The 26,369-nt window shown below is 41.1% G+C and overlaps 1 protein-coding gene across 3 annotated transcripts in view; it reads left to right on the top strand.

Moving 5' to 3' along the window:
• The window catches only part of PLS1 (plastin 1), an 88,286-nt gene that overhangs the window by 48,835 nt on the left and 13,082 nt on the right, over positions 1-26,369 (top strand). For all 3 annotated transcript variants that reach the window (XM_038417587.2, XM_043492873.1, XM_043492874.1), the window contains 6 exons: positions 2,585-2,717; positions 6,855-6,936; positions 9,838-10,003; positions 10,696-10,838; positions 12,488-12,583; positions 16,755-16,950. In XM_038417587.2, the coding sequence (XP_038273515.1) occupies positions 2,585-2,717; positions 6,855-6,936; positions 9,838-10,003; positions 10,696-10,838; positions 12,488-12,583; positions 16,755-16,950 (816 nt within the window). The remainder of the gene's footprint in view (positions 1-2,584; positions 2,718-6,854; positions 6,937-9,837; positions 10,004-10,695; positions 10,839-12,487; positions 12,584-16,754; positions 16,951-26,369) is intronic.

The following is a 26,369-nucleotide window of genomic DNA, read 5'->3' as shown; positions in this document are numbered from 1 at the left end:
AAAGTGGAAAGAGAACTCTGGTTACAAGGAAGAAAGAATTAAAAATAGAAAGCCATCTGTAGCATGTTTTATACTAAGTTTATGTTTGGTTTGTTAATCTATTCTGTGAACTGTTTTTTCTTTTTTTCTTTTACACTCCTGTTCAGATGTATGCACGGGAACCCACATTTTCATTTCAATGGTGCAGAACCAAAAATAAAAAAAAAGTGCACAGTACATGTTGGAGATGGGAAAAGCTTGTTAGATCATCTAATCTGTCTCCTTGCCAATGCAGGGTTGTTCACTGCAGTATGTTTTTTCTAAAGCTTTGTTCAGTTTAGTTCTAAATGTACCAAACAATGGTACTTCAACCACTTCCCTTGGGGAGATTTTTGCACAGCCTATAAATTTAATCCTTAGGAAGCTTTCCCCAATATTCAACCTAAATTTTCTTTCTTAATTTCATCCTAATACTTTTAGTTATACTTTCTTCACCTACGGTAAAGAATTCCTCTCTCTATTTGATTATATGCTCTCTAGATATTTATAAACTGTTATGTCCTCTGCTTAATAGTTTTTTGTGTATACGTACTTTATTCAGTTTTTAGTCTTTTCCTGTTATCATCCTGATTATTTCTGTTGTGCTTCTCTGGACTCCCTGCAATTTGTCAATATCCTTCTGTTTATCAACACTTTGCCTTCATTTATCATGAGGTGCCAAATAACTCACTGACAATATACTGTCAAAGTAGGACTGTACGAGTATATAAGAGAACAAGCCGTCCTGGAGCTGTCCAGATAGCAAGGCACCTGTACTTTTCTACCTGGCAAGAGGAGGGCCCCATCAGCAATGATTTGGTTTTTGGTGTCATTTTATATGATGGAATGAAAATGTAATTCAGAAAAAAATACAATTGAATGCATTACTCTTGTCCTGATAAATGTCAGTTCTTAGGGATATTGCATTCCTGGCTTTGTAAAATGGAGCTTTTCAGACATCTAGGATGTAGTGTTCAAAGGGCCTCTGTTTTGTGCATATGCATTTATTATTGCATGCAGACCCAACATTTGTGCATGTAAATAGGCATTTGCATGTGTAGAACTTTAATTGTGCAGTTATTTACCTGATGTGTATAATTATCATTTTCTGCATATAACTATGGGTTTTGGTTTACTGTTGTTTTGTTTCCTTTTTGTTTGTGTGGGTGTCTCACACAGCAAATGCAAAAGAGACAATTTTTAAAAATAAGAAAATGTGATCGTAAAAAAAAAAATCACAAAAAAAAATGGGAGAGGAATTCAGGGGCTGGTAGGGTACCTGAAAGGATTTTTAGCTTTCTTTTTTAAAATTGACTAGTTTCTAGTTTGATGGTTTCTATTTAGGGCTCAATCTTGCAAGATCCTGAGTGTACTAGCCCTGATCCACCCAAGTACTGAAGTGCATGCTTAACTTTATTCCCGAGAAGTTAAGCATCTGCCTAAGTGCTCTGCTGGATCAGGGCTAGAATGCGCCGCATCTTCCAGGATTGAGCCTTTAAACAGTAGATTATTTTTTGGAATTACATAATGTAGGTAACAAGTGGCAGTTTTGAATTTAAAGTTCCCTGTGATATTTAGAACCACAATTAAGATTCTACATATTGGACATGAATAATTTGTGTTGGCCAGGAGTTCTGTATGTGATAACTCTGTACTCTGTATGTACTGTTCTTATAGCATCAACTCCTTTGTTTAAATATTTCTCCACAGCATTGGACATAAACTGTCTCAGGCCATGTCTACACTTACCGGGGATCAACACTGCTGGGATAGATGCAGCAGGGGTCAATTTAGAAAGGGCTAGTGAAGACCTACTAAATTGACTGCAGAGCACTCTCCAGTTGACTCCGGTACTCCACCGGAACATTGGGAATAAAGTACATCAACGAGAGAGCATCTCCCATCGACGCAGCGTGGTGTAGACATCGCAGTAAGTTGACCTAAGCTATGTTGACTTCAGCTATGTTATTCACATAGCTGGAGTAGCATACTTTAGTTTGACTTACCGTAGTATAGACAAGGCCTCAGACAAAATCTGCTCAGCTCTCAGGAGCAGGCACCCACTATATGGAAACTGAAAATCCAGTGAAGATACAGATATTGTAGCTTGATTGTTTATGAGCTTAATAAGCATTCTTAGACACAAGTAATGAGTTCTGTATACATCCCCTAGATATGAAAAGGGTCTCTCTTTTAAGGTATTTTAAACAAGAATAGGTCATAAATCTCCTAAGGTTAAATATAACACAATAATTCAGACCAAATTCTTAGAAGTGCTGCCAGCTTCTGAAAGGCAGAATCGAGGGCAGACTGGTCTATTGTCATATTTAAGCAAGGTCCTTTCTGCTCAGCTCTGCAATATTTCAAATATACTAATTCTCCTCCTCTTTAACATAATCACAGAGACACTGAACTCCTGTAATAAGTTTTAATACTTTTATCCTTATTACTGTGCTTGGCAAGTAGTATTGTGACAGTTCAATAATATTTGTCCACCATAATAATAGATTTTAATGGTATCCTGGCTCTTAGATCACTCAGTCTTTAATTTTTTTTTGTTTTTCAGAGGAAGAAAAAGTTGCTTTTGTTCACTGGGTAAATAAAACTCTTAAAGATGACCCTGATTGTAAGCATCTCCTTCCCATGAATCCATCAGATGCCAGTCTTTTTAAGTCACTTGCAGATGGCATCCTCCTTTGGTAAGTCAAGAACTAAAGAAAGAATAAGAAAGTTGTTCTCTGAAGGTCAAATCCTGATCACATTGAAATCAATGAAAGTTTTGCTGTTGATTTCAAACACACCAGGGTTTGACCCTTAATCAATACTTCTAACAAGTCATAGGATTGGAGAAAATCTTTTTCCTATAAATCCTTCTTTAGTGAATATATATTTTAAGTGCAACCTATTTAAAAAGAGTCCTTCTATTTAAAAATGATGTGCTTTGCATAACTGTGTGTGTGTGTTATAAATCTGATTGGCTGGAGAGTTTTCCACTTTAAACCAATGGAATTATATCTTGATCAATGCACATACCAGGAATAATCAGACTCTTCACAACTTAGATCATTGTACCTCCCATCATGCACATGAACAATGAATTAGACATCTCTGCAGTTTCTAATATTAGAAAGCATTGTCTAATGGTTAAATCACAGAACTGGCAGTCAGAAGATCTGAGTTTTACTCTTGACTCTGCTACACAGATTTGCAGGATGTCTTCCAATTTCTCTCTGCTGCAGTTTTCCCAATTAGTAAAACTGGTATTGGCCTGTGTCAGAGGAGTACTGAGGGCTTAATTCATTATTAATTAATAGAAAGGGGCTTTGCGACCCTTCTATGGAAGGCACTACAGAAGTATAATATGTTAGCTGTAAGATTTACACTCATGTTAGATTTCATAGTAGCAGCCGTGTTAGTCTGTATTCGCAAAAAGAAAAGGAGTACTTGTGGCACCTTAGAGACTAACAAATTTATTAGAGCATAAGCTTTCGTGAGCTACAGCTCACTTCATCGGATGCATTTGGTGGAAAAAACAGAGGGGAGATTTATATACATACACAGAGAACATGAAACAATGGGTTTATCATACACACTGTAAGGAGAGTGATCACTTAAGATAAGCCATCACCAGCAGCGGTGGGGGGGGGGAAGGAGGAAAACCTTTCATGGTGACAAGCAAGGTAGGCTAATTCCAGCAGTTAACAAGAATATCTGAGGAACAGTGGGCGGTGGGGGGGGAGAGAAATAACATGGGGAAATAGTTTTACTTTGTGTAATGACTCATCCATTCCCAGTCTCTATTCAAGCCTAAGTTAATTGTATCCAGTTTGCAAATTAATTCCAATTCAGCAGTCTCTCGTTGGAGTCTGTTTTTGAAGCTTTTTTGTTGAAGGATAGCCACTCTTAGGTCTGTAATCGAGTGACCAGAGAGATTGAAGTGTTCTCCAACTGGTTTTTGAATGTTATAATTCTTGACATCTGATTTGTGTCCATTCATTCTTTTACGTAGAGACTGTCCAGTTTGGCCAATGTACATGGCAGAGGGGCATTGCTGGCACATGATGGCATATATCACATTGGTAGATGCGCAGGTGAACGAGCCTCTGATAGTGTGGCTGATGTGATTAGGCCCTATGATGGTATCCCCTGAATAGATATGTGGACAGAGTTGGCAACGGGCTTTGTTGCAAGGATAGGTTCCTGGGTTAGTGATTCTGTTGTGTGGTGTGTGGTTGCCGGTGAGTATTTGCTTCAGACTGGGGGGCTGTCTGTAAGCAAGGACTGGCCTGTCTCCCAAGATCTGTGAGAGTGATGGGTCGTCCTTCAGGATAGGTTGTAGATCCTTGATGATGCGTTGGAGAGGTTTTAGTTGGGGGCTGAAGGTGATGGCTAGTGGCGTTCTGTTATTTTCTTTGTTGGGCCTGTCCTGTAGTAGGTGACTTCTGGGTACTCTTCTGGCTCTGTCAATCTGTTTCTTCACTTCAGCAGGTGGGTATTGTAGTTGTAGGAATGCATGATAGAGATCTTGTAGGTGTTTGTCTCTGTCTGAGGGGTTGGAGCAAATGCGGTTATATCGTAGAGCTTGGCTGTAGACAATGGATCGAGTGATATGATCTGGATGAAAGCTAGAGGCATGTAGGTAGGAATAGCGGTCAGTAGGTTTCCGATATAGGGTGGTGTTTATGTGACCATCGTTTATTAGCACCGTAGTGTCCAGGAAGTGGATCTCTTGTGTGGACTGATCCAGGCTGAGGTTGATGGTGGGATGGAAATTGTTGAAATCCTGGTGGAATTCCTCAAGGGCTTCTTTTCCATGGGTCCAGATGATGAAGATGTCATCAATGTAGCGCAAGTAGAGTAGGGGCATTAGGGGACGAGAGCTGAGGAAGCGTTGTTCTAAGTCAGCTGTAAAAATGTTGGCATACTGTGGGGCCATGCGGGTACCCATCGCAGTGCCGCTGATTTGAAGGTATACATTGTCCCCAAATGTGAAGTAGTTATGGGTGAGGACAAAGTCACAAAGTTCAGCCACCAGGTTAGCCGTGACATTATCGGGGATACTGTTCCTGACGGCTTGTAGTCCATCTTTGTGTGGAATGTTGGTGTAGAGGGCTTCTACATCCATAGTGGCTAGGATGGTGTTTTTAGGAAGATCACCAATGGACTGTAGTTTCCTCAGGAAGTCTGTGGTGTCTCGAAGATAGCTGGGAGTGCTGGTAACGTAGGGCCTGAGGAGGGAGTCTACGTAGCCAGACAATCCTGCTGTCAGGGTGCCAATGCCTGAGATGATGGGGCGTCCAGGATTTCCAGGTTTATGGATCTTGGGTAGCAGATAGAATACCCCAGGTTGGGGTTCTAGGGGTGTGTCTGTGCGGATTTGTTCTAGTGCTTTTTGAGGGAGTTTCTTGAGCAAATGCTGTAGTTTCTTTTGGTAACTCTCAGTGGGATCAGAGGGTAATGGCTTGTAGAAAGTGGTGTTGGAGAGCTGCCTAGTAGCCTAGTAGCCTCTGTGCTGTCGTCATCATGAATAGGTCGGAGTATGAACAAGAGGCTACTAGGCAGCTCTCCAACACCACTTTCTACAAGCCATTACCCTCTGATCCCACTGAAGGATGACCCATCACTCTCACAGATCTTGGGAGACAGGCCAGTCCTTGCTTACAGACAGCCCCCCAGTCTGAAGCAAATACTCACCAGCAACCACACACCACACAACAGAACCACTAACCCAGGAACCTATCCTTGCAACAAAGCCCGTTGCCAACTCTGTCCACATATCTATTCAGGGGATACCATCATAGGGCCTAATCACATCAGCCACACTATCAGAGGCTCGTTCACCTGCGCATCTACCAATGTGATATATGCCATCATGTGCCAGCAATGCCCCTCTGCCATGTACATTGGCCAAACTGGACAGTCTCTACGTAAAAGAATGAATGGACACAAATCAGATGTCAAGAATTATAACATTCAAAAACCAGTTGGAGAACACTTCAATCTCTCTGGTCACTCGATTACAGACCTAAGAGTGGCTATCCTTCAACAAAAAAGCTTCAAAAACAGACTCCAACGAGAGACTGCTGAATTGGAATTAATTTGCAAACTGGATACAATTAACTTAGGCTTGAATAGAGACTGGGAATGGATGAGTCATTACACAAAGTAAAACTATTTCCCCATGTTATTTCTCCCCCCCACCCCACCCCACCCCCCCACTGTTCCTCAGATATTCTTGTTAACTGCTGGAATTAGCCTACCTTGCTTGTCACCATGAAAGGTTTTCCTCCTTTCCCCCCCCCCCGCCCCACTGCTGGTGATGGCTTATCTTAAGTGATCACTCTCCTTACAGTGTGTATGATAAACCCATTGTTTCATGTTCTCTGTGTATGTATATAAATCTCTCCTCTGTTTTTTCCACCAAATGCATCCGATGAAGTGAGCTGTAGCTCATGAAAACTTATGCTCTAATAAATTTGTTAGTCTCTAAGGTGCCACAAGTACTCCTTTTCTTTTTACTCATGTTAGAGTGGCTCTCAACATAAGTATATTCAATTCTGCAGTTGTCTGAATCTTCCTGAGAATTTTGTTAGCAGTACAATCATAGCAGGACTCCTAAGCATAAATCTGACTACTCCACTTTATTTCCCTGTAGGTTTTATGGTTTCTAGTTTTATTGGAAGTTGTTTTTGAAGGGGGAAAATAGGAATTTACCTTGGAGCTTTCAATATATCAAGCAACACTTTTAGACTTACTACAAAAAAGTGATAGTAATGTTTTGCTTGAAGTACCATTGTTTGAAGAGATGGAATAAATTCTGACTTTTTCTTCCCCAGCAAAATGATTAATTTATCCCAACCAGATACAATTGATGAAAGAGCTATTAATAAGAAGAAGCTCACTCCTTTCACTATTTCTGTAAGTATGGCATCTTTTCTGGCACAACCTAATTATATTTCAAGAGGCTATTCCTATAGGTTTGTTTAAATGGCAGTTTTGCCGTCGATTGAAATGGGAGCAGATCAGCCCCTATGTGTGGATTTCAAGGTGTCAGACAGCCAGGTGGCAATGTTTGCTTGCATGGACTTGTGTTTTCCTGGAGATCCATAGGACACTGATCCTTGATGAAATGCAGAGCTGACCTTTCTCCTTTCAGCTTCTAGGTCTTTAATATTTTCATTGGCTGCCACCTGCTAGAAGTAGGGTTGCCCGTGCCATAAACTGGTTGTCAGTCTCAAAAATTAAATAGAAACAACAAGCTGTTTGGCTGTCTTCACCTTAAAAGAAACAGATAAAACCCCAAAGGCAAGTACTCAGTTGCAGCGCTTGAAAATAAGGGCTGGGCTCTCTGGGCTAGCTCTTCCTCCATCTCAATCTCATCCAGCACTACCCCTGAGCAGCTGCAAGCAAACCTTCTTAAGTGGCCTGCTGGCTCTTAATTGGTCAGTGTCTTCTCCTGGTTCTTCTAGGTCTCTGAAGGTCTTGCTGAAGCTTACATGATGCAGGTGCCTATGTGGTAAGGGGGAGGTCTCACATAGTTACATTTCCCCTCCAGGAGGACTCAACTGTTCTGTTCCCTTGTGATTTCTGTGCTTTTGTTTTTCCTCTGCATTGCAAAGTACTGGAGCAAGTAAGCCATAGAAAATAATCAGCAAAGTAAAAATTGTTCTTTGTGTGGTTATCTTTTTTCTAGGATGTACTCATTATGGAAGCCCATCTTCAGTAGTTTCTGACGTAGGGGTAGAGTTAGCACTAGAATGTGTTTTTAAATTGTCTGAAACCATCTTTTTGTACTTCTGAACTACATACCGAGTGTTCAGTTACTACACTGATAGGAAAAAAGAAAAGGAGTACTTGTGGCACCTTAGAGACTAACAAATTTATTTGAGCATAAGCTTTCGTGAGCTACAGCTCACTTCATCAGATGCATTTGGTGGAAAAAACAGAGGGGAGATTGATATACACACCTCCCCTCTGTTTTGTCCACCAAATGCATCCGATGAAGTGAGCTGTAGCTCACGAAAGCTTATGCTCTAATAAATTTGTTAGTCTCTAAGGTGCCACAAGTACTCCTTTTCTTTTTGCGAATACAGACTAACACGGCTGCTACTCTGAAACCTGTCATTACACTGATAGGGGCACATAGGTAAGTATGCAGACAAAACATTGCTTATATAGTATTTTTGATAAACAAGAAGTACCCTGACATGGTTCATTATTAGTTTATTTAGTATTAACATGCACCTAGTAGCCACAGCTATGGATCAGGACTCCATTGTGCTAGGCTCTGTACAAACAGACAAAAGATGACCCCTGCTCCCAGAAAGCTTACAGTCTAAATATAGGTTTCAGAGTAGCAGCCGTGTTAGTCTGTATTCGCAAAAAAGAAAAGGAGTACTTGTGGCACCTTAGAGACTAACAAATTTATTTGAGCATAAGCTTTCGTGAGCTACAGCTCACTTCATTGGAATATTAGACAAGAGACAAATGGATACAGATAGATGGAGTATAAGGAAACCTACAAGGAGACGATATTGGGGTCAGCATGAAAGGCACTGGTATTAGCAGCTTAACCATTGTCAATTTTAATTGTAGGCATCATGGTAGAGGAGAGTTTTTAGGAGGAATTTGGAGGATAATGAGGTAGCTTTATGGGAGTTTATGCGGAGGCTAGCATGAAGCACTCCATAGTGAATGAGAGATAAGTAGGGTGGCGGTTGGCCAAAAAGGGCCTTGAAAGTGAAGAAAATAAGCTTATGTTTGATGCAATAGGGAAGGGGAACCAGAGGAGGCATTCAAGAGAGGGTTGAGATGGTCAAAGGATGGGCTAGGAGAATTATCTTTGGAGCATTATTCTGAATGGATACAAGTGAGGCATGACTGCATTTGTCAAGGCCAGAAAAAACAATGTTGCAATAATCTAGACATGAGATGGTGAAAGCCTGAATGAGTTTTAACTAGGGCTGTCAATTAATCACAGATAACTCAAAATTAATCGTGATTAATCGCACTGTTAAACAAGAGCCAATTGAAATGTATTAAATATTTTGGACATTTCTACATTTTCAAATATATTGATTTCCATTACCACACAGAATACAACGTGCACAGTGCTCACTTTATATTATTAATTACAAATATTTTCAGTGTAAAACTGATAAAGAAATAGTATTTTTCAGTTCCTCAGACAAGTACTGTAGTGCATTCTCTTTATTGTGAAAGTGTAACTTACAAATGTAGACTTTTTTTTTAACATAACTGCACTCAAAAGCAAAACAATGTAAAACTTTAGCACCTACAAGTCCACTCAGTCCTACTTCTTGTTCAGTCAATTGCTAAGACAAACAAATTTGTTTACATTTACAGGAGATACTGCTGCCTGCTTCTTATTTACAATGTGAGAACAGGCATTCGCATGGCACTTTTGTAACTGGTATTGCAGGGTTTTACCTGCATTCTGCCATATATTTTGCGTTATAGCAGTCTCTGATGATGACCCAGCACATTTGTTTTAAGAACACTTTCACAGCAGATTTGACAAAACGCAAAGAAGGTACCTATGTGAGATTTCTAAAAATAGCTACAGCACTAGACCCAAGATTTAAGAATCTGAAGTGCCGTCCAAAATCTGAGAGGGATGAGGTTTTGAGCAATGCTGATATTTTGTGTTGCATTCCAGTGAATTACCAAACCTAATCTCAGTATTCATCTAAAGCATTTTTTTTTGTAACTTTAGAAACTCACAAAAGAAACAAAGGTGGTGACTACTGTTTTAAAACTAACAAACTGACTGGCTAATTTAGTTAATGTTTCAATTAGGAAAACCTAAATCTTGCCCTGAATTCTGCATCAGCTATTGGCTGTACAGTGGTCAACATTGGATCACAAGATCTAAAGGAAGGAAAACCACACTTGGTATTAGGTCTCTTGTGGCAGATCATTAAAGTTGGTCTTTTTGCTGATATTGAGATCTCCAGAAATGAAGGTAAGAAAGGAAGTAATGTCAGGTGCTCTCTCTCTCTCCCCCTCCCTCCAACTTTTCAGATGTCGGGAGCAATACAGCATCACCTTTCATTCCTGTCCAGGACTTGTTCTTCCCTTAAGCCCAGCCCTGTCATGTCCCTACGTATGAAGTCCTGCCATCTGGTTGGTTGTTGGTCCCAGATCTGACTGACCTTTGTTGTGTTTGCATTATTTTCTTTGGCATCCTGTCATCTGTTTGTCTTCTGCCGTGCCCCACCATCATAAACTTTTAGACTGCAGCCAGTCCCATATCCTGAATTCATATTATACTGTCCTAAATTCATTTGTCTTAAAATCATTCTACTTTACACCAGCCATCTTTCAAAGAACTCTTATCTCTACTGCTTCTAGCTTTCTGCTGTCTAATTTAATGCAGCTGTTTTCAGACCATAGAATTACTATTAGTACATTGAGCTGGTACTTTCACTTTATGACTAATGTTTTTATCAATGCATAATTTCATCAATTTCTGTGTGGCACTTGTAGCTATGGCACATCTTTTAACCTCATCCTTGATGGAATCATTGGCACTGGCTTCCTAGGTACATATAAAAGTATACTTATTCTGGTGTCAGTTGTGATAAAGTATGCAATTTGGGATTAAATGTTTTGTGACCATGATAGCAATAATTCAGCTTTCACATTTGCTTTTAGCTCTTATTGCTCTGCTAAATGAAGGGGAAGAACTAGAGCAGTTACTGAAACTTTCCCCAGAAGAGCTCTTGCTACGTTGGGTGAACTATCATCTGGCCAATGCAGGATGGCAGAAAATCAACAACTTCAGTGAAGACATTAAGGTATATATTTGTCACTCTAGTAAGTAAATACAGTCATGCCAAAATGTAACATTTTTAAAAACAAAAGATTGAGACCAGAATTAGTGATCTGCTTTTTATAGGTACATATTCACCAAATGTGTCTAGCACTGCACATTCTTTTGACCACATATGATTATACTTTTTAGTTGCTGATGCTGTGTATCAACTAAGGATACACAACCCAAACCAAGCACTTTCCACATAGCCCGAATAGCAGCCCTTATTCAGGAATCCAAAAATTCCGAATTGTAATTATAACCGTTTGGGATGAATCGCACACTCCCACCCACAACTTTACACCTTGCCCTTTAACCCTTCCCATGAGGCCTCACTTACCTTTGTTATCTTGTGGGGAGGAGAATGTGGCTTTCAGCCATCACCTGGCTCATCTGTAACAATAGGTGATTGTCCCTCCACCACAGCTTGGGGTGTCAAGAGACCATTCCCAAAGAAGACACATCTGGTGTGCTTATTGGCCCCACAATCCAAGGAAAATCCCTCCCAGTTACGGTCCCAAACAATCCTGCAACAAAGAAGGCATACCAGTGCCTTGCTGCGGATTCAATTCACTGACTTCATGGGGCTGAAACACACTCTGAAACACACCACTGTGGCAGCTGGTAGATGTATCCTTCTCCTTTCCCTAGTATCAGCCATGCAGTATAAAGTGTGCTTGGTGCTGCATTAAGTCCAATAAGAGAAAGCAGCACTTTTAAAAATTAAAAGTGAAGGGGAAGTGTTTCCTGTGGGTAATAAGTGAGGGGATTCCATGGACATCTTCCCTCCACTAATTTCAGAATAACCATTAAAGATAATTATGTAGCTATCTCTGTATTCTTTATGAAATACTAGGGAAAAGACTATTTACAAAGAAATTAACTGGCTTTCTTTTAATGAAAGAGTGCAAATCTAATCAAAATGACCTTTAATATGCAGAACAAGTATTAAACATTTTTAATATTTGCTGCTTTTATCAGCAGGACAGGTTTATACCGCTTTCTTTTTAGTTTTTGAGAGAACAGGGAAGGCAAAAACATGTATTGAACATTGCATCTAATAAATATAATGAATGATGAAACAAAGACTCCTTTTAACTGGGGCATCTTGGTCCACAATCTATTGTCCAAGTTAATTGGCCTATTAAGAGAAGAGGCTATTTAAAAAAAATTGTTTGAAAAGACTTAACTAAAATATTGTACTGACTCATAAAAATGAGATCCACATTTTTTCATTTTTATTTTATTTTTACGAAAACTTTATTTAGTAACTTTTGTATCAAAAGACTGGAGCTAGAATTTTACTCCTATTTAACATCTGCCTTAAATATCTTTCAACTCTTAGAACTGGCTAGTACATTCCCAATAAGAAGAATTTTATTCTGTCATGATTAAATAGCAGTCATTCCTATTCACTATGTCATTTGGCTAAACTGATTCTATGTGAAATGTGTCAGTGAAGTGGCCTTCTTGATTAAGTGGATCTTGACTAAGGGCCTGATCCAAAATCCACTGAAATCAGTGCAAGTCATATTGACTTCAATGATCTTTGAATCAGAGCCTAAGTGCAGTATACTGAATTCAGAGGAGTAAATATTTGCTTATTCCCGACTATTATATTGCTTGTTTTAGGATTCAAGAGCCTACTACCACCTGCTGAATCAGATTGCACTCAAAGGAGACAAAGATGATGAAATTCCCATTAACATTGACCTTTCAGGATTTAATGTAAGTATCTTGAGGGTCAAAAAGATACCTATGTCTATTTAACAGAGACCACATGTACATATCCAGGGACTTGGTTACATCCAGAATACGGTTCCATTTTGTAGTGCAGACAGGAGCATAATGAAACCATGAAAAAGCTTTGAACTCTGCAGGACTAGTACAGTTTCAGGATAATGTTGAAACATGGTTAGGTGCCTGTCACAGTTTCCAGGGGAACTGTATCTGTATTTCCTCCTGCCCGCATGGTCGATTTAGTGCCCAGTTATATCTCATGTCTCCAGCCATCACCTGTGTCTGAGCAGGGACCCTTGTCCCATTCTTTCTGACCAGGGTATTTTAAGGCTGCACAGCTCCCTGCCTTATACTGTGATATCCCCAGTAAGCACTGGCCTTTGGGCAGACTAGCCTGTGCTTTGCTTTCTCTGAGGTCTATGAATAGTGTATCGCCAGCAGTTACCACTTACCACACAGCAACTTCTAAGCAAGCATCTTTATTCTGAAGGGAAAAGATCAGAGAAAAAATAATAAAAACCATAAATAGATTTAAAGACACACTAAGCTTACCAGAAGTCACCAGTCTTATGGGGGTCTAGTTAGCAAAAGTCTTTCCAACCCTTCTGCAAGGTTGGGGTCCCCTGTGGACAGAAGGTCCTGTCCATTTCCTGAATCAGAAAGAAGGCCCAGTCCTGGGTCAGTTTAAACCCAGCCTTTTTATATCAAAAGTCCTTTCTTTGTCTGTTGGCCTCTGGAAAACTTACTGTGACCCAGTATATGCAAGTCTCACCAGAAGTGGTAATTTTCTGAAGATATTTACAACCTAAGTTATTCACCTTAAATCACTCCTATGACACTTTTTGGGGTTAACTGAGGCTGTCTGTGGGAATTTCTACCACCTGCACACAGGATGAAGAAGGAGCTTTGTCTGTGCCAACCATGGGAAAACCTCCCCAATTACTGGCTGTTGGCAACACAAGCGCGCCACTCCTACTCTTTCCCAGTGCAGGCTAACAATTTACACACTTTGTTACACTCGAGCATCCAGTCCCTTATGTGCTGGGCACCAGCAATGTACACTGATCTGCCGCCATGGAAACGGTGCACCCCAGTTCACTGGTTTCACCTCAGTTCAACAGCCTCTTTAGCACAAGGCACTTAGATGTGTCCATAGTAAAAACAAACTTATGTTTATTTAACAGAGCTTGAGATACAGTTTCTAATAAAAGAAAGTATAAGGGTTTGGAATCAGAGGTTTACATTTAAAAGAAAACCATAAAATGCAAACTGTAGCCTGTCCTTCTTAATAAGTTACTTTCCTGTCTAATAAAGTATTTCTCACCCAACGATGAATCTGTACGGCACTTGTCCAATCCAGAAAAAGCTGGGTTCACCTTTCATGAGACCTCCCACTGACAGAGTGTCTCCTCCGGAATGGATAGCGTCATCTGCCTTTTCTTCTTCTCTTAAACAGTTCCAGTCTATTGTCTCCTAGACCCAGGGGTCCCCTGTTCAGAGACTTTTATTGGGGTTCTTTTATCTGTGTAAAAGCTCAAGCCTGCATCTGATCCAGACAGTAAACACAGGGCCGGCTCCATGGATGTCAATTGTTCTCAAGGCTGATTGAGTCAGCTCTGAAACTCCCCCACAAATTTCACTTCCTGCAGTTTTGAAATGCAATATCCTAGATGTTACATAACTAATAGACTTTCCTGTACAAACATCTAATAACCATCACACAACCCCCTGCCGTGAAATATTGAGAAGATGGTCAGACACCGGGGTAATATATCTGCCTGGGCATGTCTGTATCACGACCTCCACTGTTTCTAGTTCCTGGAGGAGCGGTGGTAACGCCCCCTCACCCGAGTTGCATGCAATCCCTGACCCACAGTGATACATAAATCATTCATAAACTTAATACAACGTAGTCCAAGAGATTGCCTGAGGTTGCAATATCTGTCACAGTGCCTTCTACCCTATAAGGTGGAACTGTGTCAGGGAAAACTGTTTTGCAGTCAGGTCTCCCAAATATAGATGTCATCTTAGCATCCTATTCTGGGGTTCTATTCTCTTCCCTAGCTGAAGAATTCTAACTGGGTTGCCCAGTTCTGTTTTGGAACTCAGCCTGGGAAAAAGAATGAAGATTTGTATCCTCATGTTGCTTCTTCAAATTGGATGGCATTTAGAGGTAGGAAGGTTCCCTTCCATTCATCATCAATGATGGAGGGTGTGGGAAACTTCAGGCCACAACAGCAAAGGGGCAGGAGTGTTCAGAATCCTTCTGTTGAGCCTTAACCCAGCTGAGAGTCAGAACATTTCTCCTCTTGAGAGTGCCGAGTAAGGTTAGTTGAAAAATTTCCATTGCAACTGTTTGACAGAAAGTTGGGTTTTTGGCTAAATGAAATTTTTCATGAAAACTTTGTTTTCTATGGAGAAAAAAATTGTTAAAAAATAACCACCACAACCCTGCAATATTTTGGCTGAAAACCAAAATATTTGGTTTTCTGCTAAAAAAATTTCAATATTCATTTCTACCAAAAATTTGAATTTTTTTCTATGCCTCCCAGCCTATATTTTGACCAACTCTATTGCTGAGTACAATGGGCTTACTCCTATATCAGCGTTATAGTGACTCCTCTCAGAAAATGAGAAACTGACCTAGAGTTCTGAGTTGCTGAATATAGAAAGTGGGATTTCATTATTTGTTATCATGAAAAATCAGACATTTTGGAAAGCTGATGGAGTTTCTGTAAGGGGATAACAGGGTGTCAGCTGTCAAATAACTCCTTAGTATTTTTAGTAAATTGTCCTGGTAAACGCTGCAACTTATGAAAGCCATAAACGTATTGATCACTCTTCTCTTTGCTGCTGCTAGAATTACAATAGCAAGATGGTTTTGAGGAAGAGTGACTCCCCTAGAACTACTGATTTGTATAAAAAAAAATGGGGGAAATTCTAGTACCGGAAAAATAAATCAGTCATGTCAGAAGGGAGAAGGAAAAAGATAACTATTTAGCAATCTGGTGAAACTTTTTTGAAGTTTTCTGGAAAAGGGTCATCACCCACCACCAAACCTGACAATTTGACAACTTTTTTGAATACTAAGGAAGGGAGAAATCCTTTCAACAACAGTGAATGTTGAACTAAAAATTAAGATATTAAACTAATGATAACAGATATGAGGAAAAAGGAGAAAAGTTTAATATCACATAGAGTTTTGGTAATACAACTAACAAACAAGTTACATGTTTAAATGCAAGAAAACTATAATTTTGGACATAAACATGAGATTATGAAAGACTTTAGCAAACACTACCAACTGACAAGCCAGAAAAGAAAGATGAATAGTAGAAAAGCATCAGCCACAATATGTAATCAATACCACAAAGTTAAAGAGAGTGACTGATAGCAGTTCTCATCAGTACAGCTATAGGGACTTCCATAGTATATAAACAATTATAAATTGGTCTAAGTTTATCTCTTTTTAAGTTGTAAAACAAGTTTTATAAGATTTCTATTAAAAGAATGAATCCATTAATAAAATAATAAGAATAAAAAAATCAGCTACAGAGTGACATAAAAATACACAGCACTTTATAGGAGCTCTCTTCTCCCTCAAACTACTCCTGTGCCAAAGCTCTACGATGGAGATCCCTGTTTTTCTTTTGGATTTTGGGTGGAAGCCATGGCTTTCCAGAGTCTTGCCCAGCCTACATGGGCATGGATATTTATTGGCTGTGATCTGAGCAAAAGATGAGCAGTAACTATTGGGACTATATGTACATCTACATGCTGCATATGATGTGGGTTGGGTAGACCTAATTCTTTTAGGTAAATGAATAATGCAAACAAAGAAAAAACCCTTCTACAAGTTACACAAACTGCTCACTAATTGATGACATGATTTTTGATTGTCACTAACTTTATGGCAATTAAGAGGATTCAACAAGTCTTTGATTATGTTCTAGAAGAAAAAAGGATGACAGATTGTCACCTTATGAAAAAGGTCCAAAAATACCTTCGTTCTGAACAAGGTCTACATCCACATATTGTATGCTGCGCCTAATCTTTAATTATGATGCAATTAAGATGAGAGTCCAGAGAAACAAAAAAGAACCTGAAAAGCCAAAGTTCATTAAAAATGTTTTTTCTTTTTTTAAACTTTTTTTTCTAGGAGAAAAATGACTTGAAGAGGGCTGAATATATGCTTCAGCAGGCAGACAAACTAGGCTGCAGACAGTTTGTTACTCCAGCTGATGTAGTTGCAGGCAACCCTAAACTTAACTTGGCTTTTGTTGCAAATCTCTTTAACACATACCCAGCCCTGCACAAGCCTGACAGTTCCACGTATGATCTCAATTTACTAGAAGGTGAGCTCTTTCAACCTGTACTAGCAAGAAATAAGAGCATTAGAGAGTGGGTATAACACATAAAAGTTAAGTCTTCTGACTGGATTGTCCCCATATGATTGTGCCTATGTAAACACTAATATATAAAACTACAATTAGTTTTTCAAATATTAGCTTGTTGTAGGAACCTCTCTCATTCCAGATATCAGAATGTGGAGTTTCCCTCACTTGTGCTGGTCCTGACAAAAGCCCGATTGAAGCTTGGTCTACACTATTAAGTGTTTTTAGGATAGCTATGTTGGTTAGGAGTGTGAAACAATCCCACACCCTGCCCAGCCAATTTAGCTATGCCAGCAGCTCTTCTGGTGCAGATGCAACAATTCTGACAGAAGAATGCTTGTGTCAGCATAGTTAATGTCATCTGGGGAGGTAGTGTAGCTATGCCAGCAAATTCCTTTTGTCAGCATATGCCACCTTTCCATTAGGTGCTGTTACTGATATTGCTATACCAGCATAGCTATAGCAGCAAAGTCTCTGTATTGTAGATAAATCCTGATTCCTGAAAGAAAAGGAATACTTGTGGCACCTTAGAGACTAACAAATTTATTTGAGCACTCCTTTTCGTTTTGCGAATACAGACTAACACGGCTGCTACTCTGAAACCTGATTCCTGAATAACCTTCAACCACTTCATTTGCTGAGCACAAAATTCCACCCCCCCATGAGTTCCTGAGGATTCCCCTCCCCCACCCCTTCCTATGAGATTACCATGAGCATGATGTTTATACTCTGGTTGGGAAGGAGGGCATGTGGCTTCCTCCATGGTTTATGCCAATACCACTACCTGGGTTGCATGCCAAGAAGCGCTTGGTATCTTGGTGTTGTACCGCACTCTCAGGGGTTTTTTTTTATACGAACATTTCATTGCACATTATCTGGACTTTCTTTTAGGAACAGGGTAATAGATGTAGCAGAACTGCACTATTCTCTTAACAGGGTAGAGTAAAGACAAGCATATTCTAAAATTTTTGTCCTAGTGTCCGTTCACATCACAAACAGAATTCCATTTAATTTTCCAGCACTTTTAAACACAAAGGGGCCAAGAATTGCTATTAAAGTCCATTGGAGATGGTTGCTTCCACCCAAGAGCAAAATAAGGCCTAAAGTCATGGGCGGCAGATATAATAGGCACGGGGAGGCGCTGCCTCCCCCGGTATTGCTGTGGTTGCTGGACCTCTGGTTGTGGGGTTTGGCAGTGAAGTTTTTGCTTTATTATGCCCCATGCAGGTTCCAGGGAGGCTGAGGCATATATCACCTCCTCAGCCACCCTGGACCTGCTGCTGCATGGAGCATATCAGAAGTGTCTTCTACAGACACTTTTCTCCTGGACGGTGGGTGGGTAGGGTCTGGGGAGGGGAGGCACAGCGTAGCTGCAGCCAGCCCTGGGCTCCTCTGGGCAGGGGGAGGCTTGGCTCGGCTCGGCACTTTGGCCAGCCCAACTGGGGCTCCTCTGGGCAGGGGGAGGCTCCGCTTGGGGCTTTGGCCAGTCCTGCAGGGTTCCTCCACTGGGCACTTGGGGGGGGGGGAAGAGAGGGAGGCTCTGGGCTGCGGCTGGCCCAGGGCTCCTCCGGGCAGGTGTGGAGGGCTCAGGGCTTTGGCCAGTCCTGTGGGGCTCCTCCGCTCAGGGCTTCAGCCAGCCTGGCTGGGGCTCCTCTGGGCGGTGGGCAGGAGAAGCGCTCTGGATTGCAACTGGCCCATGGCTCGTCTAGCCAAGAGGTGGGGGCACTCTAGGCTGTGGCTGGCCCAGGGCTCCTCCAGGCAGGTGGGGGAGGGCTTGGGGCTCCTGTGGCGGGAGGGAGCTCCTGCAGCTGGGGGCGGGGAGGGGCTAGTGGCTCTGGCTGCATGGGGCGGGGCAGGGGATCTCAAGGCTCTGGCTGTGGGAGGGCATGGGCAGAGCTGGGGGCTAGCCTCCCCAGAGAGGGACTCCACCTGCCTTCCAGGCCCAAAGTGCCACATGATTAAAAAATTTATTTAACATGAATTACATGTTAATGTGAACAAGAATATGGAATCTCAGGTATAGTATAAACCAGTAGTGAATAGAACTGAGTAATGAATTTTGCCTATAGCTTGGTCATATAAGGCCTCTCCCCATCCCTGCCACAATCTATAACAGGATATGAAGCCCACCGATACAAAACTGCATTCTGCTATACCTCAGTTTTATATTGTTATAGGCAGTTGGCAACTTCCTAATTTCTGAGATTAATGTGTATATTAAATGGCCCAAAGCTACGGAATTCAGATCCAGACCCATAGAGTAAGGATGTCAAGATCTGAGGTTTTGATTTAGTCCATTATAGTGATAAGTGTCAACTGGGACATTTGGGGCTGGATTTTGTATCCATACTTCCCCAAAGTTTGGGGATGTGTGAATTCAGGTCCATCTCTAACATTAATATTGTATATAATTATATACAAAAGTAGCAAAACCATTTGCTGACAGCAGAGGAACACTGAGGCTCGAGAATACTGAGTTATATTCCTGGTTCTGAAGGGGAGTGCACTCTAGTGGTTAGAGACCCTTCTGCCCTATCCCTCTCTCTGCTCCTGTTTTCCCCACAATAAGTTCTTGTTCCTTTCTGCTCCCATCATGCCTAGCCTATCCCTGACCCTCATTTCTCCTATCTCCCACAACCTGGATTTGTCATTCTGCCCCTCTGTCTCCTGTTGCCTCTCTGACTCATATAATGACAGGTTTCAGAGTAGCAGCCGTGTTAGTCTGTATTCACAAAAAGAAAAGGAGTACTTGTGGCATCTTAGAGACTAACAAATTTATTTGAGCATAAGCTTTTGTGAGCTACAGCTTACTTCATCGGATGCATCCAGAAGACACCCAGAAGGAACATTTGCAGGAAAAGTCCTACTCTTTCCCTCAAGACTTGAGATGCAGCATGCTTAGTCATTCCGTAGGGAAGGAACATGCTCAGTACAGTGGGCATGTAGGAGTTTTGTGGAGATGCAGTCAGATGACTCAATGCAGTCAGAATCTTCAGAGAATAATGCTGCCAAACTTTAACAAACCTCGAATGAGTTGCGGTTTTCAGAGACTCAAAACTTGGCCACATTCAGGTGGATTTTTGCATGGATGGCAAAAGGCACATCCCTCATGCTAATATAACATCTCTGCCAAATTTCAAGTCTCTGTACCAAAGCATGGAGATGCAGAGCTTCTCTCACTGAAATGGTTTGTATCAACTGTAACTTGGACAAACATTTTCTCTAACCTCATTCTCAGAAATAGTTGTATCATTTTGCTGCAACTTTACAAAAATACTTAGATCAAGCCAGAGATCTGCCATGGAAAATTTCAGCCTTACCAGTTAAAATTTGGAAAAATTATAAATAACTGAATATAGGGTCTTGTAAAGTGTCAGGCAACTTTAACTCACATTACAAGTCTAAAATATTCATTTTAGAGATGAAGAGAATCCTAATACTGTTATTTATATCATGGCAATGATCAACTCTCTCTTCTCCCATATCTATAATATAACTATGCAGTCACATAAATTTGCATAATCAAAATAACTATATTTCAAACAAGTTGTTATTGGTAGTGTTTTGTTCTTATCTTCATTTTCCCTTGAATACTGTAGTACGAGCATCATTCACACCAGTATTGTTTTTCTCCCGGCGTTGTTGTATAAAAGATAAAACACTCATTTCTTTATAGTTTTGTCATTGATGGCTCAATAATCCGACTCAATTTATAACACTTTCCTATTTTGCTTCATGAAATGCAGATTTGACTCCTCCTAATGTAGGTACTGTATTAAGTACTTTTCTATACTCCATAAATGTATTTGTCCTGAAATCTTTTTGATTTTTCTATTACTATAACCACCTTTTCTCCTGGTTGGTTTTGCATTGTTCTTACACTGCTGTCTTTGTTTTAATATGCCGTCACAATCGTGAAAAACCCAGTTACAACATAATGCATTTATAACATGGGGGCAAGACTTCCTCAATTCAATACAACTGCCATCTAGCTTCTTTCTGTGGAATTTCAACAGAATTGTGTGGGTATTACCCACACAGTGGGACCCTTCCAAGATCCAGGATCTAAAGCCTAGGAAAAGTTGGCTGGAGGTTGGTTGAAACTTCAACTATACACCTTCAGGAAACACTTCATTTTCCTGCTTTAAATTCCTCCCCTTCCTACTAGTGATTATTTCACCCTGAAAGAGCAGAGTGTAGTCATCCCTGTCCTTTCCTGTGTTGTTTGAGTTTAAGTTAATGAAAGCTGGCTGAGCATTAATTCGGTCTTCCTTTCCATGTATTGGATAATGCTTAATCTCTGTGGTGATCTGCATGTATAGGGACAAAGGACAGGCCCTTTCAAGGTGCTCTCCTTCCCATATAAAACTGGGCAGAAGAAAAGCACTGACCCCCATAGTTGCATGGCCTTTATTAGGCTACTGCTCTTTTGCATTATGCCCTCTGGGAGTGGGATCTGTCAGGAAAGTAAGACAACTGGGGGCAGGGCTTTCATTTCTCATTTCTCATAGAAGGCCGAGTCCTAAAAATCTCTGTCCAAACATGGACTATCCATGTTCCCCCCAGTATGCCTTTTGTCTCTGCTGTGCTGTCACTGCCTGGCCAACTGGCAGCTCGTACTCCTTCCATGGGCTGTTAAAGCCACAGAGGGAAAATTATTTCTACTCAGGGCAATAGTAACTTATGATGCAAATTGCACCAAAAGTTCTACTGCACTGAGAGAGAGAACTGTACCATGCTAAATAGCTATTCCTTGGACACCTATGACCATCCTCCTGGCTACTCCTCACTCAGCTGAGTAGTGCAGTGGTGTCAGAGAGGAGAGAAGTGGCAGTGTGACATGAGGGAAGCTACCTCATGGCCATCTTTCTCCTCTGGATGGCTCCATGCCCCATTTCTGTGGATTTCCATGATTTGACTTTCTTTTGTACCATGTAGTAAAATATATGTCCCCACAGTTGTTCACAAGGTATTTTTGAACAAGAAAATGGAAAAAGAGCTCGTCAGTTTTCAGCTATCTGAAAAACTTAATTCTTATGTGATGCATCTTAAAGGATCTTTTTTAAAGTGGCATATTAAATATAATAAGCTATTTTTAGTTCCTGAATTCCTACTAGTCAGAACTGCACTTTCCAACTTGCACGCTATTGCTCCCATTTGTCTAGTTTGGATTCTTTTGGCAGTGTTCAGCATGCTCCTTAAGATTCTCAGTGTGAGTGGAGTTGCTCAATATTTCCTGTAGTATCTATGTTTCCTTAGTATGTTTTCCTGGAAGCATTTGGCTTGTGTCTTGGGAATGGACCAATGTCCTACATTTCAGTCAGGAATTGATTAGTTACCTCAAAGTAACCAAGAGATTGGTAAATCTTAAAGTCTCCACTAATCCAAAAAGGGATTTAGGTCCAGAATATATTGTTTCTATTCTCCTTAAATTAGTACTTGTCAGCTTGCCAGAAGCTGGGAGTGGATGACAGGGGGTGGATCACTTGATGATTGCCTGTTGTGTTCATTCCTTGGAAAGCACCTGGCATTGGCCACTGTCAGAAGACAGGATACTGGGCTAGATGGACGATTGGTCTGACTCAGTATGGCTGTTCTTATGTTCTTAATATGAAGTCTTTCTAGTTTTGAGCATTTTTAAAAGAAAAATATTGGAAAGTTTTAAATAAATATCCTGTTGTACAATCAAATTGTTTAGGCCTAATCTGGCATCTTTTTGGCATCGTTTAGCCTCCCACCTATTCCTTCAACTATGAAATTGACAAGAAATGATGACAGAAATTCAGGGAATGGGTTGAGTGTTAAAATAGTTTCCATTTTATTTTAGCACACATTTATCAATAATTGCTTCTTTTTGGGTAGGTTTTTATTAGTAAACATAAGTTTGAAAGTGAAACCAGGAATACTGAATTACACATGACTGAAAGCCCCCAAAATTTAAAAAAAAAATCTGCTGTAGAATGAAAGTCTTGTAAGTTTCTAATGTGCCTAAAATTAATCCCAATAATAATTACAATTAGAGCTGGTTGGAACATTTTTGACTATACGTACTTTGTCGGAATACGTTGCATCATTGAAGCTGACAATTTCACAGAGATGTATCATTTTTGACGTTTTAATGGACAGGTTTCTGAGATCTGGGGCTCTCTTGTCACTGCTGACTGGAGAGAGACATCTGAATAAAAAAACAGACCTTTTTAATCTGATGGTCATTTTGACACAATTCCATTTTGCAAAAATATTTGAAAGATGTTGAATTTGTTCCAATGGAGAATGAAAAAAATTTCAAAACTCCTAAAGATGTTGCAAAATGGAATTGTCCTCCATCGAGCTCTAATTACAAGACCAAATGAGATTATTCTGCTGTTTAACCCAGTTTGAACAAACTCAGTAACATTAACAAACAAAAAGTAAATCAAAGCTTTGTTCAGATGCTGCTGCTTTCAAGTTCTGTGACCTAGGATAGTTCATCTCTCTTAAATAAAAAGATCCCTGAGTGGGGGGAAAAAGCTGTAACTTGTGTACTGTGGATTATCATCCTAATAGAATAATAAGTATTTTCCAGGCACATATTTTTGTCTTGGGTGTTTCTTGTTATTTCTTAAATGTGCTATTTATTGAAAAGCAAATGGCATGTGCTGTATTATATCAGCAATAGTGTAACAGATGTTTAATGAAAAGGTACACAAGGAAAAGTATTGAATACCAGGTCAATAAACAAGGATTAATGAGAGAGGAAGTTGGGAAATAGGAGTGCACATGGGAAGGGTAGCTCCACAAGTAGTAGGGAAAAACAGTAGACTGGTAAATCATTCTGTCAGAGTGGGAAAGCAGCCTTAATGATGACTAGGTACTAGTTATCAAGGTAAATGAGGACAATTCAAATCTGAGGAAAGCACAGATTTGTCTTTCCACAGAATTTTCTGGATTCCTCAGAAGCAAAGTTGCCATTTAAAACTGCAAGAAAAATCTAGCCCTCTTGGTTGGGAAGACATCTTAAACAATGCAATGCTGTCATATTAAGTCTGTAGCTATGCAAATTGAAAAAGTGAGATCTATTGCACTGGAAAAGTCTCTCAAGGGCAAGGATCATGTCCCCAGTGCTTTGAGCTCCTGCTGGGGAAGTACAGTGACTCCTCACTTAAAGTTGTCCTGGTTAACGTTGTTACATTGCTGATCAATTAGGGAACATGTTCGTTTAAAGTTGTGCAATGCTCCCTTATAAGGTCGTTTGGCAGCCACCTGCTTTGTCCACTGCTTGCAGGAAGAGCAGCCCGTTGCAGCTAGCTGGTGGGGGCATGGAACCAGGGTGGGCCAGAAGCCCCCATATCAGCTTCCCGCTCCCCTAAATTCCTTGTGCAGCAGCTGCCCAGCAGGCTATCAATTTCTGTAGTTCAGCTGTCCCTCCCCCACTGCCATGTGCTGCTCCTGCCCTCTGCCTTGGAGCTGCTCCCCGAGCCTCCTGCTTGCTGGGGGTGGGGGGGAAGGTGAGGGGGACTAATGTCAGGGTGTCCCCCTGCTCCTGCACCCCATTACCCCATCTCCATGGATCAGGGGGACACACAACAGGACTCAGGACAGAGGGAGGTTCCTGGCAGCAGCTTCTGCTGCGGTCTCAGCTTGCTGATTAATTTAACAAGGCAGTGTACTTAAGAGTGGCGTCCTTGTACTTAAAGGGGAAATCGCATCTCTCCTCTCACACACACACAGTGTGCATTTGTCTGCCATGCCGTCTTCCCTCCCTCCATGCCTGCTGCCTTGTAGAGTGTGAGGCTACATTAACAACGAGTTAACCCCTCGAGGGCTCAGCCAATTGCTAATTCATCATTTAGCCGTAAGGCATTCCTTGGGAAATATCCCACCCTCTGACTCCACCATCACAATCAAGCTTCACAATCATCTTCGCTGGGTACAATATTAAATTGTTTGTTTAAAACATATACTGTGTGTGTATATCTATATCTATAGATCTCTTTTGTCTGGCAAAAAGAGTTTCCCTGGAAACTAACCACCCCCCCCATTTACATGAATTCTTATGGGGAAATTGGATTTGCTTAACATGGTTTTGCTTAAAGTTGCATTTTTCAGGAACTGTGATGGGGTCAAGACTCACCACCACTGGTACCTCCCACTGGTTGTTCCAGGAATTAACTCTGTCTGCTGCAGAACGTCCTCAGTGCGTGGTGTCTTGCCCGTTGTCTGTTCTGCTGCCCTGGGACCCGCATTGCTCCCCGCTTGGCGGTGTACACTTCAGGACACTGCCCTCCAGCAGCACCCCCTACTCTGGACTCACCCCCTTCTGGGGGCCAGCATTAACAGCAGTATGTGGGACTAGCTCCTGCCTCAATGGCCAACCACAACCCAAAGTCTAGCCCCTTAGCTCAGGGGCAAGTTGCAGTCCATGTTCGCCACTGTCTTCCATAGCCAGGTGCAGGGGAAGGGGGGGACCCAGGCTCACCTACTACTCCCCTGGGTTGGGACCCTCTAGCAGCAGACTCTTTCTGCCCTTCTTTGTTCCCCTCTTGTCCACCTATTCGTCCTTGGGCTACTTCCCCTATGGCCTTGTGCACCTTCTCAGCCCTTTGTAGCAGGATCTGCAGCCTGGCAGGTAACAGGGCTGGAGCCCTCTCCTGCTCCCCCAAGCCTGCCCAGCACTGCTCTGTCCAAGGTGCTGCTGCTTGCTTCAGGACCCTGTCCTTCTCCCCTCACTAGCCTTCTTCTCTGCTAGGCCGCCTTTATATAGGGCGTCGCCCAGCCCTGATTAGCTGCCTCTTCCTTCACCTGATTGGGCCTCCACAGGCTTTTATTGATTGGCTGCCGATCTGCGCAGCCTCAAAAGGCCTATTCCAGCCCTTTCCTCAGAGGGTGGGGCAATTGCCACACCACAGGAACATAACTACAATGTTAAGTGAGGAGTTACTGTATTGTACGTAGAAGCAGCAAATATTGGGGCTTTCTGCAGAGAGGACAGAAGTTGTACTGTCTTTAAGAGGTTAAGATACCGTGACAATAGGTGCTCTAGAAATACCTTTGACAGATGCCACATAAAACAGATTTAAACATGCTGTTTATCACAGTATCAACCAAACTATCTTCTGTTGGATTTCACTTGATCATTAACATTGCTATTACTCCTCAGCACTTGCTCCACAATACAAATCTTAAATGTCTAAAATACAAACCAATAATATGTCTGATATTGTATTGTATGGAAAAACATTTTTATAGAAAAATATATTCTCATAGTCTTCCCTATGATGTGTCTAGCCTTGTGCCCAGAATCCAGAGATCTTGAATGTGTCAGGACTTTCTCAATCCCTTGGCCAATAGAGATTATTCCTATAGAAAAGATACACTCATTTTGAAGAAAAAAATTGTAC

Source organism: Dermochelys coriacea, chromosome 9 (assembly GCF_009764565.3).
Source record: "Dermochelys coriacea isolate rDerCor1 chromosome 9, rDerCor1.pri.v4, whole genome shotgun sequence".
NCBI classification, from domain to species: Eukaryota; Metazoa; Chordata; order Testudines; family Dermochelyidae; genus Dermochelys; species Dermochelys coriacea.
Note: the sequence above shows the minus strand (reverse complement) of the source record. Positions and strands in the feature narration are given on the sequence as shown.